At 45.9% G+C, this 14479-nt stretch overlaps 2 protein-coding genes across 2 annotated transcripts in view; both read right to left on the reverse strand.

Moving 5' to 3' along the window:
- The window catches only part of LOC119393182 (vacuolar protein sorting-associated protein 72 homolog), a 234535-nt gene that overhangs the window by 64824 nt on the left and 155232 nt on the right, over window positions 1-14479 (reverse strand). The gene's annotated exons all lie outside the window — the stretch shown is intronic.
- Window positions 5847-14479, reverse strand: part of LOC119393177 (cytoplasmic tRNA 2-thiolation protein 1) — a 38308-nt gene continuing 29675 nt past the window's right edge. The window contains exons 14-15 of the mRNA XM_037660010.2: window positions 12222-12258; window positions 5847-6704 (exon numbers count right to left, since the gene is read on the reverse strand). Coding sequence (XP_037515938.1) covers window positions 6612-6704; window positions 12222-12258 — 130 coding nt within the window. The 3' untranslated portion in view covers window positions 5847-6611. The remainder of the gene's footprint in view (window positions 6705-12221; window positions 12259-14479) is intronic.

Genomic DNA, 14479 nt, shown 5'->3' on the forward strand with positions numbered 1-14479 from the left:
ACTGTATGACGAACATAAATACCCTGCGGTAACATGAAAATAATGGTATGCATGTCATGTAAGGCATGATTTACATGCCATGCTCATGATGCTCTCGCGGCCGGTTCGCTTGCTTGATATGCACCAAAATCGGTATTGCGTGGCGTGACCGTAATGCGAACGTAAATAACAGGCGGTAGCATGAAAATAATGGCATGCAAGTCATGATTTACATACCATGCTCATGATGCTGTCGCGGCCGGTTCGCTTGTTTGATATGCACCAAAATCGGTACTGCGTGACGTGACTGTATGACGAACATAAATACCCTGCGGTAACATGAAAGTAATGGTACGCATGTCATGTAAGGCATGATTTACATGCCATGCTCATGATGCTCTCGCGGCCGGTTCGTTTGTTTGATATGCACCAAAATCGGTATTGCGTGACGTGACTGTATGGCAAACATAAATACCGTGCGGTAACACGAAAATAATGGTACGCATGTCATGTAAGATCAAGTTCACTATGCAATGCATGTTTGACATGCATGCATGTTGAGTCACAAAGCGAATGAAACGTACGTATATTCTGGTATATACAACGCATGACCTATTCGTCAATTTATGTTCGTCACGCACCCATGTCAAGCCATACCAAATTTTCTATACATCCAGTTAACAAAACGACCGGAATCGCGCCAAGACAGTGAATGCAAATGGTGCCGTAAATGTCGTGCATGTTATCATTTTCATGCTACCACCTGTCATTCATGTTCGTCATACAGTCAGGGCGCGCAATACCAATCTTGGTATATATCAAGCTAAAGAAATGGCCGCGAGCACAGCGTGCCATCCAAGTCATGCCATACAGACACACAAGTCATGGTTTTCACGTTACCACTTGTCATTCGTGTTCGTCATACAGTCACCTCACGCTATACCAATTTGGGTACATTTCAAGCTAGCGAACCGCCCGCCATCGCAGCATCAGCGTGGCAAGTAAGTCATGCCGTACATGACATGGAAGTCATGATTTTCATGTTACCACCTATCACTAACGTTCGTCATACAGAAATAGCTCGTCATAAAAATGTTGGTATATATGCATTTCATTAAACGACTGCGAGCGCCCCGAGACCATGTCATGTAAATCATGTTTTACATGTCATGTCTCTCATGATTTGCACGTTATAACCAGTCACTTATGTTCGTCATACACTCTTGTCACGTACGCCTTACCAATTTTGTTGTGCATCAAGCTATCGAAGCGGCCGCGAGCGCACCATAGGCATGGCATGCATGTCAATATTTTTATGTTATCACCTGTAATTTATATTCGTCATATAGTCATGTGATGCCATACCAAATTTGGTGTACATTCCATTAACGAAGCAGCCAGGACAGTACAAAGTCGGGGGCGGCTAGATAGATAGATAGATAGATAGATAGATAGATAGATAGATAGATAGATAGATAGATAGATAGATAGATAGATAGATAGATACGTACAAAGCAGGGGCGTAGCCAGAAATTTTTTTCGGGGGGGGTTCAACCATACTTTGTTTATGTTCGTGCGTGCGTTTGTATGTGTGCGTGTATATATACGCAAGCAAAACTGAAAAATTTCGGGAAAGGGTTTGAACCCCCCCAACCCCCCCCTTGGCTACGGCCCTGGTACAAAGTGCAGAAATTCGCTAAGAAATGCTTCGCATTTAATAAATGCAGACAGCCGAGCGCGTAAACGCTGCGCAGTTCGCATTTCTTTATCGCGTTAGTACGCGTGCGTGCGCATGTAGGCAAGTGAAAACTGCCGCTATTTCTTTCCTAATCAGTCAGAGAACAACGGTATGCTTCATTCGGGGCTCCAAAAGCGCACGCAATGCGTAAAACATGCGTTACTCCACGTGAAATCAGCACCGTACCGCCGCCGCTTCGGCCGCGCTGGACCAAATATGGCGGCGCGCAGGATGGTCGCGGTACTTTTCCCGTTCCAGTGACTTTATAGCTAAGGAACTCGCAGCGCCACCAGACGCCCGCGGCGGAAAAGTTGGGATTGTCGTTTGTTGCTGCCGGGCGGCGGGCGCGCAGTCGGTAGAAACGCAGGGCTCCTCGCCGAAAGGACGTAAAAACGTCGCAGTAGTCCGGTAGTTTTTCGTACTTCTGCGTGCACGGCTGGCACAACAGGTGTAGGAACACCGTTCGGAAGCAACTAGCTTTAAAATTCTGCGGGTTACCTCAGAAGTCGGACGAAAATGAAAGACAACTCTACCGCAGCTGTGCGGGGCTGCGTGTATCCGATGCGGGGCTGCGTAAGCAACGCCTCGAATTCCGTCCATAAGTGTTCCCGCTTTCGTGCGTTTCTTTTTCGCCTTTTATTATTTATTTTAAATGTATACACAAGCTTACAAGGTCACAAATAAATAGGAAGAGGAATAGAGGGGGGGGGGGAGAGAAATAGAATAGAGGGGCAATGTGCCTGTCTGCGTCTTCTGCTCTCACGCGTGATTTCTTGCCAGCCATAGCGGCGAGCAGGGGTAGCCGGTGCGGAATCAGACACAAATTTGCCGCGTCCTCTTCGTTGGGAACGAAAACAGTTCGGTGTGGCTCAGCACACGTAGAGCATTGAAAAATCAAAAGCTCACCTCCACTCGTACGTCGTATTCCACGGTTTTCGATTGCACTAAGATTCCATCGCGTACATCAATTCTTTCAGACCACACACCGACCACTCGCGTGCAACTTCGTACCAAGCAACCAAGAACTCCTTTTGAAACACATGTTATTGTAATTTCAATCCCACGGAAACCGCAGAACAACACACGATCGTGCTTCTTGTCCTCACGTTCACGCGCGGGCTGGCGATGCGCTTTCCTAGCAGACGACAACCAGTGACGAACTGATGGGCGCTTGCAGCTGTCTGCAAAAGTGTGTGCGCTCGCTCGCCTGTGTGTGTGTGTGTGCGTGCGTGCGCGCGCGTTGTGAGCGTGTTTGTGTGTGTGTGTGTGGGGGGGGGGAGGTAATCTACTGTTCCCCGCGTGGTGTCCAAGGGACGGAAAAGAACTTCAAAATTGGCTAGCGCGAAAATCGACACGGACTAAGAAGGAACACTGATGTACAGGACAGGCGCATCAGTGTTCCTTCTTAGTCCGTGTCGATTTTCGCGCCAGCCAATTTTGAAGATTATGAACCAACTAGCCCAACAACGTATACTCTTAAGGAAAAGAACTTGTTTCCGGCGCAAGCAGCTGTGTTTTGTCGGCTTTTTCTTTTTTTTTTGTTGTTGGTAGGGCTCGCAGTTCGGTTTTCAGCGAAAAGGCGGACTGAGGGGGGGGCTGTCTCTCTCGAATGGCTTGAGGCGAAAAGGGGACGAAGCTTCGCGTAGCCGCGCGCCCTCTCTCCCCATAGGGAGAGGGCGCGACGCCGCGTCAGAAAGTCACGCGTTGACGCGCTGCAACGCGTGCGTGTGTTCGGGCCTTTACGTTAACAAGAGTCACTGCAGGCTGGTTTTTCGGCTACAGCTTTAAACGGCTGTAGTTTGTGAGGTTTTTCAGACAGGAAGACAAACAAAAATAAACATAAGTTAGCACAGCGTATTTACACACGCAGACAGAAAAAAAAATTACAGCATATCCACGGGTGAATGATGAAGAGCTTGGGCGAAGCTCCTGAAGCAATCATGGTCTCGGGATCAGCTTGTCGTTGAGCCCGTTTCGCAGCGGCGTCCTTGGCGCGCACCGTCTCGGGATCCAGCTGGCTGCCGCCAAGCAAGCGCCCGCCGCTGCGCATCGTTCATGCTCCACCAACGATCCGACACGCACGGCGACGATCCAGGAGAATGAGAGAGGCGCTCGCTCCCCGCGCATCCCCGCGAAGCCCGCGCAGCAGCCAATCGGAGAGCAGCGGCACTTCTAGCGCCATCTAGTGTCGACTCACACAAGCGCCATATTGCATACAATTCTATTGGACCAACGCCATCTAGGAAATGAGACGAGAAATGGTGATGACGACACAGATTGTGTACAGCGCCATCTAGAAAAATTACACCATCTCCCGCTAAAGGGGACCATGAGGCAATGCGAAGCCGGAGCACTTGCACGATCGCGTTCCGTTGGCGTTCGTTGGGCATGCTACCGACCTCGCGTCGTGGAACGCGAAGAGGGACGCTACGCGCGTCGTATCTTCCATCTAGCCTGGCCGTTAATTCTCAAAGGGCGAGCGGGGAACGCGGTCGACAGGCGGGCGAGAGGGGGGCAGCGTAGGAGAGGAGAGAGAAGGGGAGGGGACGCGCATGCGCTCGAGCTCATCGCGGCGTTGCGCAGGAGAGAATTTCGGCATGTCTAGCCCGCGTTTCAGAGGAAGAGTGGAAAGGGGGAGTGGAGAGGGGTATGGGAGAGGGGTAGAGGACATGGGGAATGGTGAGGGGGAGTGGAGAGGAGGTGTGTGGAGAGGGTATGCGCAGTAAGGGTGGTCACGCCGCACACCACCACCACCACCGGACAGATACTTCCGTTTACTGCCGGCTGCCGGGAGATACGCCGGACAACGGAGACGTGACAAGGTTAGACTAAGAGGAGCTACGCCCCTAAAAAGAACTACGGTGGCCGTTCTTGGAGAACAGCGGCCGCCGCAACCGTAGCTGCCACCTTGAAACATGCAGACGGGCCCGTAGGCGACCATCCTAACAATGCGCCGCTAGCCCGAAAGAGGGCGAGAGCATAGCACCACCATACCAGCTCTCGAGGTCGACCTTTTGCTCTTTAATCCAATACTAATTGTTAATCTAATTGTTGTGGTTTAAGCTAAAACCATGATATGATTACGAGAGGCGCCGTAGTAAAGGGCTCCGGAAATTTCGAGCAGCTGGGGTTCTTTAACGTGCACCTAAATCCAAGTAGACAGGCCTCAAGCATTTTCGGTGTTTAAGCTCGGAGAATCCCCATTAGTCGCGAACAAAAATTATGGGTCACACCATGGGTCACACCATGATGGGTCACGCTATGGGTCACACCATGATGGGAGTGGGTCCTGCACCCAAGCTGTGCTTCCAGCCAGAGCTGCAGAAACATAGTCTCTTCCTCACCTCAAACTCACTTCTTCCATCGAGAGAGCTGGTTCACTAAGTGCAGCCGAATCAAATTTAAAGATCCCTGTGATTTCTAGGCACCCTGAGTCAATTAGTGCTGAGCTATTTTGTCTGCTATTGAGAAGCTGTACAATGGCTGCATTTGTGTTGTAGCGAAAGTACAAACAGAGATCTCGTAACAAACTGGTCTTGCATAAAGTGAATTCAAAGGGCATTGTGCTGTCAAAGTGGAGGAGAAAAGTGCTGCCCTCCCGGAACTAGAGCATAAAGTGCAGCCAAATCTAAGAAACGTCACGTTGCAGGCAAACGATTTTGTTCTGTGCACTGGCACCCACAAAACATAGAAAGTATAGATTCATTTCTATAATAGTGGTGTGGCATGTGGAAAATCAGCAGTGCAACTGCTTTTACGTAGTTTTCGGATTTTCCAGTGACAACTTTTACAGGACTGCTCCCCACTTCTAGTAATTTCTATGGGTCTGACTGCAGCGAAAATGAGGCACAATATGATTATGAATGAGCCAGTCAAGCTTCAGCACACCGTAGAATCTATGGTTTGCAAGACTTCCCAAAGCGACTTCATGTACCCTCACAGCAGTAATCCAAACAAGAAGTGTCAGCCAATGTGGTCGAAGAAAAATGGAAGAGAAACATGCGCAAGGCCATGACATGCGTCAATGTAACTATCGGGGCCACGCATCATCCCTTGCATAGCTTCCAATGCACTTGTGAAATTAAGACAAAAAATGCTCATTTCTTGCAATAATACTGCTGCCGCATGATGAATTTAAAAAAAAGTTTATTGGTAGGAGATTCATGAGACAAAAAGATCACTTTACGATAATTTACAAAGGTGTTGCAGGGCATCTTTAGGGAAACAAGATGTGCACATTATTGATGATGATCATAGGATACAATGCAGCATGGGCTTCAATGGAGCACTGCCAATACATTTCAGACTTGCTATCTTTTTATCCTAAATCTTGAAATAAAAGAAAATATATACTGTCTGCCACGAAGAACCATAAATAATTTATTAAAACATAAACTTCCCTACGATTACGATCAGATTAGTTTAATTTCTTGGAAGGTGCGTGTGTTATGATGCCATTGTATAGAAGGTTGTCACAGCGTGACATTTTGGCCCTAACTGCAGCTTGCTTGGTCATCTGTTATGCTAATTCTCATTCTGCAGCCTAACCTAAGTACCCAACAAATAAAGAGCTGAGACTTGAAGTACTGCTCCCACATGACTGCTGTCTGTGTTCTGCTGCCACAACACTTCACGAGAATAAAGTGAGTAAATTATGTAGGATGCTTGGAGGAATAGCAATAGCTTTTTTTTTTTTCTAGTCAGTTGAGGCTATTCTGAATACAGTTATCTAAAGCAAGAAAATGTCAAAAATGTCATGTCTGTACCCCTTTGATTCACAGACCTAATCAGAATGCCTAGGCAGGCTTGTGGAAAAAGGCACACTTGTGATGAAAGGTTAAGAGTAGAAGGTAAAATTACATATTGCACAGTATGATAACCTTTGCCCTTAGGGTCACCACTCTAATGACACATTACGGTGAGCCGGCGATGAGGGCATGGCTCCAGAAACTGAACCTTCCAACTTGAGTGCTTGTAGCTCTGCAAACTGAAAGACAAAACAGAACTCTATATTCTCAGCTTGCACTTTTCATGCATCTAACCAGTGAGTGTAGTTTCAACAAATGCCATATAAATAAGGCAATATAGCATTCTTAATTCATGACCATGAAATGATCATGAAAATCATCATCATGACATAGTGCTAGCAATAATTTTCTGGGCTATTACGTTATCACAATGCTACGCAGCACTTTGATAACAAAATAATTTTTCAAGCTTCAGTGCTTTGCATACATTGTCTTATTTTCCACTGATATGACATGTGCTCCCTGGCAGAAACGTTGTAAACGTTAGTCTCTGTTTGCATATGCAATTACACTAACTGTTTCAGTAGCTTCAAGTGAGCCTGAAGGGCCATATTAAGAAAGTAGCTGACTGGGCTAGTTGGTTGTGCATACTTGAAATAAACAGCGCAAAAAACGGACGGCCACGGAAAGGAAACACACAGGACAAGTGCTTGTCCTGTGTGTTTCCTTTCCGTGGCCGTCCGTTTAGTGCGCTGTTTATTTCAAGCCATATTAAGGACACACTTGTAGCAGCATCAACATCACCCATGCTTCCTGCGTTCGTACCGAAGTCGCACAGTGACTTTGACTGCAGCCAGTACCTCTGAAGGCGGCTTAGTGAAACAATGACTTTGGCTGAATAGTTCAATTCACTTGCCCAGTGGGTACAGTAGTCACTGCCTCCTTTTGCCCCGCAATGCTTCTACTGCAATATAAGTTCCTGTTGTAGATCTGCATTTACTTGTTTTTACGTAATTTTATATCACATAAACACAATGCCTGCTACATCTACACACTAACTGGCCCTTAGAATATGTGCAACAGTATATGAGCCAATTACCAATAGGTGAGCGTAATCATGAAAAGGAAGTTCACCAGGACAGGCAGGAGTGCATAAGGCAGGCATTCCGAAATCATGGCTGCCGACTTAACACTGTCTCTGAAGCAAAAAGTGCACAATCCTTGCATTTTGTCAGAACTATGGCACAAAATCTTGGACGATAACAAAGGAACTACAAAAAGAAGTTAAGGTCTCGATGCAGTGTGCAATAGAATAGAAAATGATAGGCATTAAAGGGACACTGCAAGGAAAAACGATTGTTCTCGTATTATTAAATTACTACTTCATGATACCAAGAACGGCACGCTTGCTGCGAGAAGCCGCTTGATAAGCGAGAAAGTGCACAAAAAGAAAATGCGGGTGGCAACACCACCTCCATGTTCCTGCACCTGTTGCCATGACGCTATAGACTTTACAGCGTCTACTAGGGCCTGCGTAATTGCTAATTGGTAAAAGTGAAGCACAGTGTCTCCTGAGGGAGCTGAAGACCTTACATTCCAAGTTACAGGAAATTTCTTTGAGCCAGTGTGGCCGAAATATGAAAAAATGCTTTGAAATCCATGACGTCATCATTGGAGATTTCAGCGGGAAATTTAGAAGTGAATCCTTTGACATTAATTTTCTCATGTATTAATCAACCAATTAGTGGCAAAATTAAACGAGAGTAGAATTTACAGAGTGTAATTTCTCAGTCTAAACTAATTTACTGATTCACTTCGGTGTCCCTTTAACATTACAAGATAGAAAGACAGCAGAGTGAATCAGAGAACAAACAGGTGCAACTGATATCCTAATTGACATTAAAGGGGTACTAACACCTTATTTCGAAGGCGAGCTTACTCTGCCATACAAATCTCCTGTATGCAGAGACGGCTCTGAGCAAGTGTGAAGCTCGGCAAATGCTCATAAGATATTTTAATTTGATATTAAAGTCAATTTTTCCATGGCGCACCTACTGACATCGACACTAGCTTGACGTCAGGCTACAGTACAAATTCTGGTGACTTCACGCAGCAGTCTGGATTGTTGTACTGACGTTAGGTACCAAAACTTCCAAGATGGCCGCTTGTGCGTCATCAAAACTTCCAAAATGGCCGTTTATGCGTCACCAACGGAGCCACGGTGCGGAGCGGCCGTGGAAACGTCACTATATATTGTGCGAGCACGTGACGAGACGCTCATACCATGTTCTGACGTCAGGGTACAGTAGGAACCGAAACTAGCTTTCAAAAACATACTGTAATTGCTTTTTCAGGGCACACTCGCGCTTAGCACTACCTTATAGGCTCTTGAGGGCTTGACCTTTCATTTGACGCAAAAAAAAAAAAAAAACGACACTGCAATGAAGGCTGAACTAGGATGGGAGTGTCTTTCTGACCGCCGCCATAAACAGAGATTAAAATTTCTTTATATGATTTACTATAATAAAACTGGAATTAACAGAGAAATTTACCTACATAAACCTCATTACATTTCAAAACGTTTTGATCATAGTTGTAAAATCCTGGAATACTCAGCTAAAACGAACATGTATGCCAATTCATTTTTTCCTACAACAATTAAACATTGGAATAGGCTAACTGAAACGCAAGTACGTAGTGGGAATGAAGATTATTTTATTCAATGCTGTAAACTCGTGCTATAACCTGAACGATGATGTATTTATGTAGGAACAAATTTGTATTATGTGTGTGAACGAAGATGTATTTCACTTATTTATGTATGAACAAAGTTGTATTTGTGTGCGAACGAAATTGTAACTCATTTATTGATGTAACCCCCCTGCTATAACGCCTCTGGGCGCTGCGAGGTATCTGATGAATAAAGAATAAACTGAAAATATTCGTGTCAGTACCCCTTTAAGAGAAAGAAATTGACCTGGTCGGACCGTGCAATGCGTGCACAAGACAACCGTTGTGGTAAGTTAGAGCAACGGAATTGATACCACAGGATTGGAAACTGAGCTGAGGGTTAGATGGAGAGACGAAATTAAGACATTTGCCAGCATAAAACAGAATAACCTCACACAAGGCAGAGTAAATTGCAGATCACTGAGAAAAGCCTTCGTCCTGCACTGGACATAGAAAAAGCTGATGATGATGATGATGATGAAAAAAACATTAAGCCATGCAAGACCAACCAAGCATTCATTCGCATCTCCGTATACAGTCAACTGCCGATTTTTCGGACGCCCGATTTTCCGGACATGCTCGAAAATTCGGACACTATCGCGGCACCGTCACCAGCCCCATAGACGTCAATGTATAAGAACGTCCGAAATTTCGGACGCTGAAACTCTTCGGTGTCCGATTTTTCGGACTTTCTGCCCGAATTGTGGGTCCGAAAGGCATTAATTGGAGCCCTCACCTCTGCCGCGTCAATCATCTCTTAGGTTTGAACCAGCGCGTACGCGAGTCGATCTGTGTGCGACAGTAGCAGAGTCCGAAAGTCAGCGTTGCCGCAATGCCGAAGCGTTATGGGGTGAAGCAGACCAGAAATTCAAAGGGGCCGTTATCGCGGCGCCGTGCGGCGATGTTACGGATAAGCAGCGGAAATGCACGGAGGCGTGATGGCGGCAGCTGGCAAACGCGCCGGTACGACTTAATCGCTGATAACCCTTACGATAAGCATCTTCAGTTAACTGCTCGGTAGTGCACGTGGCCTAGCGCAGTTGCATGCGTACTGCACGCATCTGATAGGCGAGAGCCCAAATGCGCCGCGCCGCCATTCCTGCTGCCTCTTTGTGCGAGACCGCTAAGTGCGCCGCATAGACGCGTAGCCTTCGCGGACGAAACCAGCTCGCCATTGCCGCGCCCGTGTGCGGTCAAGAACTAAGTGCGCATCACGAACCCTTTCATGATAAATGCGTGCGTACGATACAGCAACAGTAAAGTGACGGCGTCAGTTTAGTTGGCGATGTACTGCACACAACTAGAAACGATCGGCTTGATACGGCAGCAAATGCTGCGTATCAGAGGCGATTCGGCGATGTGTGTGCGCACACGCATCGGGGAATGCCGGACGAGTCGTCCGCTCTTCCGCCACAGTCATTGCGTTCCGCGTCATCGTTTAGAAACGCTTCATGCGAGATAGCCGTAATCTATTCCTCGCTTTGCTGTTATCAGCGGCGCTCATCACGAGATGTAAAAGTGGCGGTTGGCACGTACGTAGTTAAGCGGGGTTCGCGGCAGGTACCGAATGTATTTGCGAGAGCCTGGGCGCGCACTAAAATGCATGATAATTGTACTGGGAGGCATTAAAGCTATTTCGGACGTGGCTGTGGCGATTTGACCGCTTAAGCGGAATAAAAAAGCATGAATTTGTTTTTTCGGACTGCCCGATTTTTCGGACGATTTCGCGGTCCCTAGGGAGTCCGAAAAATCGGCAGTTGACTGTATATACAGGCTCTGTCCTGAAAGTAGGGACACAAGTCGTGGTGTTGCAAGCATGTGCCCTTGACAAAGAAAAGACTCATGGAGGAACGTAAGGAAAGCTTCAGCTTCCACTGCTGCGAGATCAGCTGGTTGCAATCAAGAGACACGAGTGTACATGCTTCTGCAGGCGCCCGTTTTGTCATCGCGTTATGGCATGAATGGAGGAAATGTTGGAGCAGTGCTACACCGAAGTTTTGCACTGAAATGTGGAAGCCTCCTATGAAAACGTTCGACATGATCAAGAAAGCATACAGCAGCGCTGCAATGTGCAGGTCGTGAGTGTTCAGATGGCACAAAGCATTTACACACGCATGAACATTTGTTTACAAATGTTATTGCAATAAAATTTGTACTTGCAATATTCCTAAACAAACAAGTGCGAAAGTCTTATGATGAAAATTTTGAACAGTGTTCCAAAAGGGGACCAAAATGACTGTTTCTGTTGCAGTGAAGAAACGAGTTAAACGTGGTGAAAACATTTTTGTAATGAAAAGTGCTTAACACATGTTATTACAGGAGATGAAATGTGGGTCTTTCAATGTGATCCAGAAAGAAAGAATAAGACTCAGAGTGGCACCTGTACAGGTGGACCTCCCTGCTTGAAGGCAGCGTGGATGTCATAAATGCAAAGCAAAAATCTTATCTTGTTTAGTGACTCCAAGAAAATTGTCCATAGGCAATTTGTTCCCTCCCGGATAAATGAAAATGCAAGTTGCGACAATGTGTATTGAGAGCTCATGACATTGTGGGCTCTGCACCAAGATGGTGCTCTGTCACACACACAACTCGCTCTCATAGAATCGAAGGAAGACATAACTGCACTTTTATAGCCACCACACAGTCTAGACTGCTATCCCTGTGGCTTCTTCCAAGGATGAAACGCACCTTGAGAAAACAGTGACATGACACCTCGGAAGATGTCCAAAGAGCTTCAGCGGAGATGCCCAACAACGTCTCACAAAAGGCCTTCCAGGATACGTAAACATAGCGGGGAACTCCCCGGGGTTACAGTGAATGTCCAAGGTTTTTGCTTTGAAGAATACTAGGTGTATTGAAAGTTGCTTTGCCAGTGCCATTTTGTTTCAGATCCCTTCCTCCAGTCTTACCTTGGCTCCCTTGGGCAAGACTACATTGTTTAATATTTACGTGTACTCTGCATGATGAAACTTTTTTTCTCCGATTTCTCCCTAGAACAAAAATTTAGAATATCCATTTTAGCTTACCTTTGCCTTGTCTTTAGAGCTTTTACCAACTCCCAACCTGAAATAAAATTAGCTGAGAATAAATTATCATATAGTATGTATATACATATATTGACAATGGAGAAACAAAGGAGTCACTAGCAGCCAGTGATTTTGCCTGGATGAAGACAAGGTCCCTCTAGTTGCCTCCATGCAGACACTTTCCTCACTTGTTTCCTGCTGACAAATTTAAGCCTCCATCCTCCAGTAAGCTGTCTTGTTTATAGAGATATAGTAATATATACGTACAGTGCTCATGGATTCAAACGCAAAAATTTAGGGTGAAGTAATACACATACAGTCATACCTTATTATCATGAAGTCGTGCTTGAAACAGAAATGGCTTCGTTATATCCGAAAATTTGTTATAAGCGTATATTTGTCACACTGCATTAATATATATTTTCTGCGAAAGAGGGGAACATGTCTGGAATTCAAAGGCATCCCCATCTTGCAACTAGAAATCTTTGAATGTGCTTCATGACAATGGCATCGAGACCAGCACCAGTGGAGAAGGACGCCACTGCTGTGATACTGTACTCTTGCTTTTTGCTGAACAGGTGACACCATGAAGGCTTAGAAAGTGGTGTTGTCATAGAAGCCTCACATAACACATGTTGCAGCACAGCTTTTTCTTGAGCTCCAATGCCCTTCCACGAAAGGATTACTGTAAACAACAAACAGATCAGCATCTAAAGTCATCGGGGGCCCTTCTTCAGCTGCAGACCAATATTGATGATGACTGCAGGACAGCCTCAACTGAAAGGAGCACATCCTTCTTTTAACTTAAATATATATTAATGTGCACTTGCAGTAAATTTGGAACACTGGACAATCCGGACTTGTACTGTCATTCCAGGAAGAGTATGAATTGTTTATTGGAGCAAAACTCATTAAATGAATGCTTTTGGCCACACCCCGGTTGAATCACTGTGTGCACCGAGCACAAAGCGCAACAAACATGCAACACAATCGAGCGAATGTGGTGCTAGCATGTGACCAAGGCGAAGTGGTCACATCAAGCGCACTCATTCTTTTGTTTACCCTAGCAAGTGGCACTGCATAAATTGGCCAGTTGTGCGTTCGGCAGTCACAACGAACGATCGCATCAATGGGTCAACTGTAGTGGCATCTCTTCAATTTCTTTCGGCAACTGTTGCACCTGGGCATTTCCCTCATGCTGCACACTTGCTTGCAATAAATACTGCCGAAAAGTGCAATTTGTTGAAGCTTGGTTTGTTGGGCTAGTTGAGAAAACAGCACTCAAGGAGACAATTCACAACCAAAGAAAAACACGCCCCCTTTAAATCACTTGTTTGTAATTTTGTGATGTGGTCTTTCGTGATTTGTAATTTCGTGAGCCTGTCTACGCCCTGCAGTGGGCATAGACAGGCTGATGATGATGATGATGTGGTGCCAAAGAGTCAGGCATGTGATTGCGGAGGGCGAAGATACATGTTTATGAAACTTCTTTGATGCTCCACAGCATTTGCAGCAAACAATAGTTTCATTTCAGCTCATTGGATATTACCCAAGTGCATTCGTGTGTACATGGTGGCCACGCCATCTGTGGCTCTACGCGCATTCCCCTCCGTTCTCTCGTAACCTTGCATTCTGATTGGCTTGGGAGAGGTGATGCCTTTCTCTTGGCAACAAAAATCGGCCTCGGATCAATTGGCACGATGAAGCTGTTTCTGGTCACGTGACGCCACGTAAGGTGTCAAGCGATTCGTAGAGCTACTGGAAATTCTTCAGTGTGAACAGGGCTTTAGACAAGAATTAAAGTGACGGTGACCTAGATGACGCACTAGCACACGTGTGGCAGGGCATAAACATCCACCACAAGCACATCAGTGGTTTCATCTCTCTTCAATACCCAGGATAATGCAGCAGCCTAGAGGTGAGACAGACACTTTCAGCCAGCTAAAGCTTTCTTTGATTGGGACATTATTGGCCTTATCGTGACATAGACAAACTGTTATGTGGTCACATGCTGCTGGAGGTTCTGCATGCAAACTGGTCAACTGGGATGATATGATGGTTTTTCTTGCACAACTAATATTGCAGGGTTTGCTGGAAAGCCACAAACTAAGATGTAATGGCATACAAAGGAGCATTTAGCATCACTGGTGTTCTGAAAAGCCATGAGCACGAACCTCTTTCAGGTGTATGCTCCTTCACTTCAGCAACATGACAAACATGGACAAAGGCACTCTTTGGCTGAAATGTGCAAGGTCTGA

Source organism: Rhipicephalus sanguineus, chromosome 5, assembly GCF_013339695.2.
Source record: "Rhipicephalus sanguineus isolate Rsan-2018 chromosome 5, BIME_Rsan_1.4, whole genome shotgun sequence".
NCBI classification, from domain to species: Eukaryota; Metazoa; Arthropoda; class Arachnida; order Ixodida; family Ixodidae; genus Rhipicephalus; species Rhipicephalus sanguineus.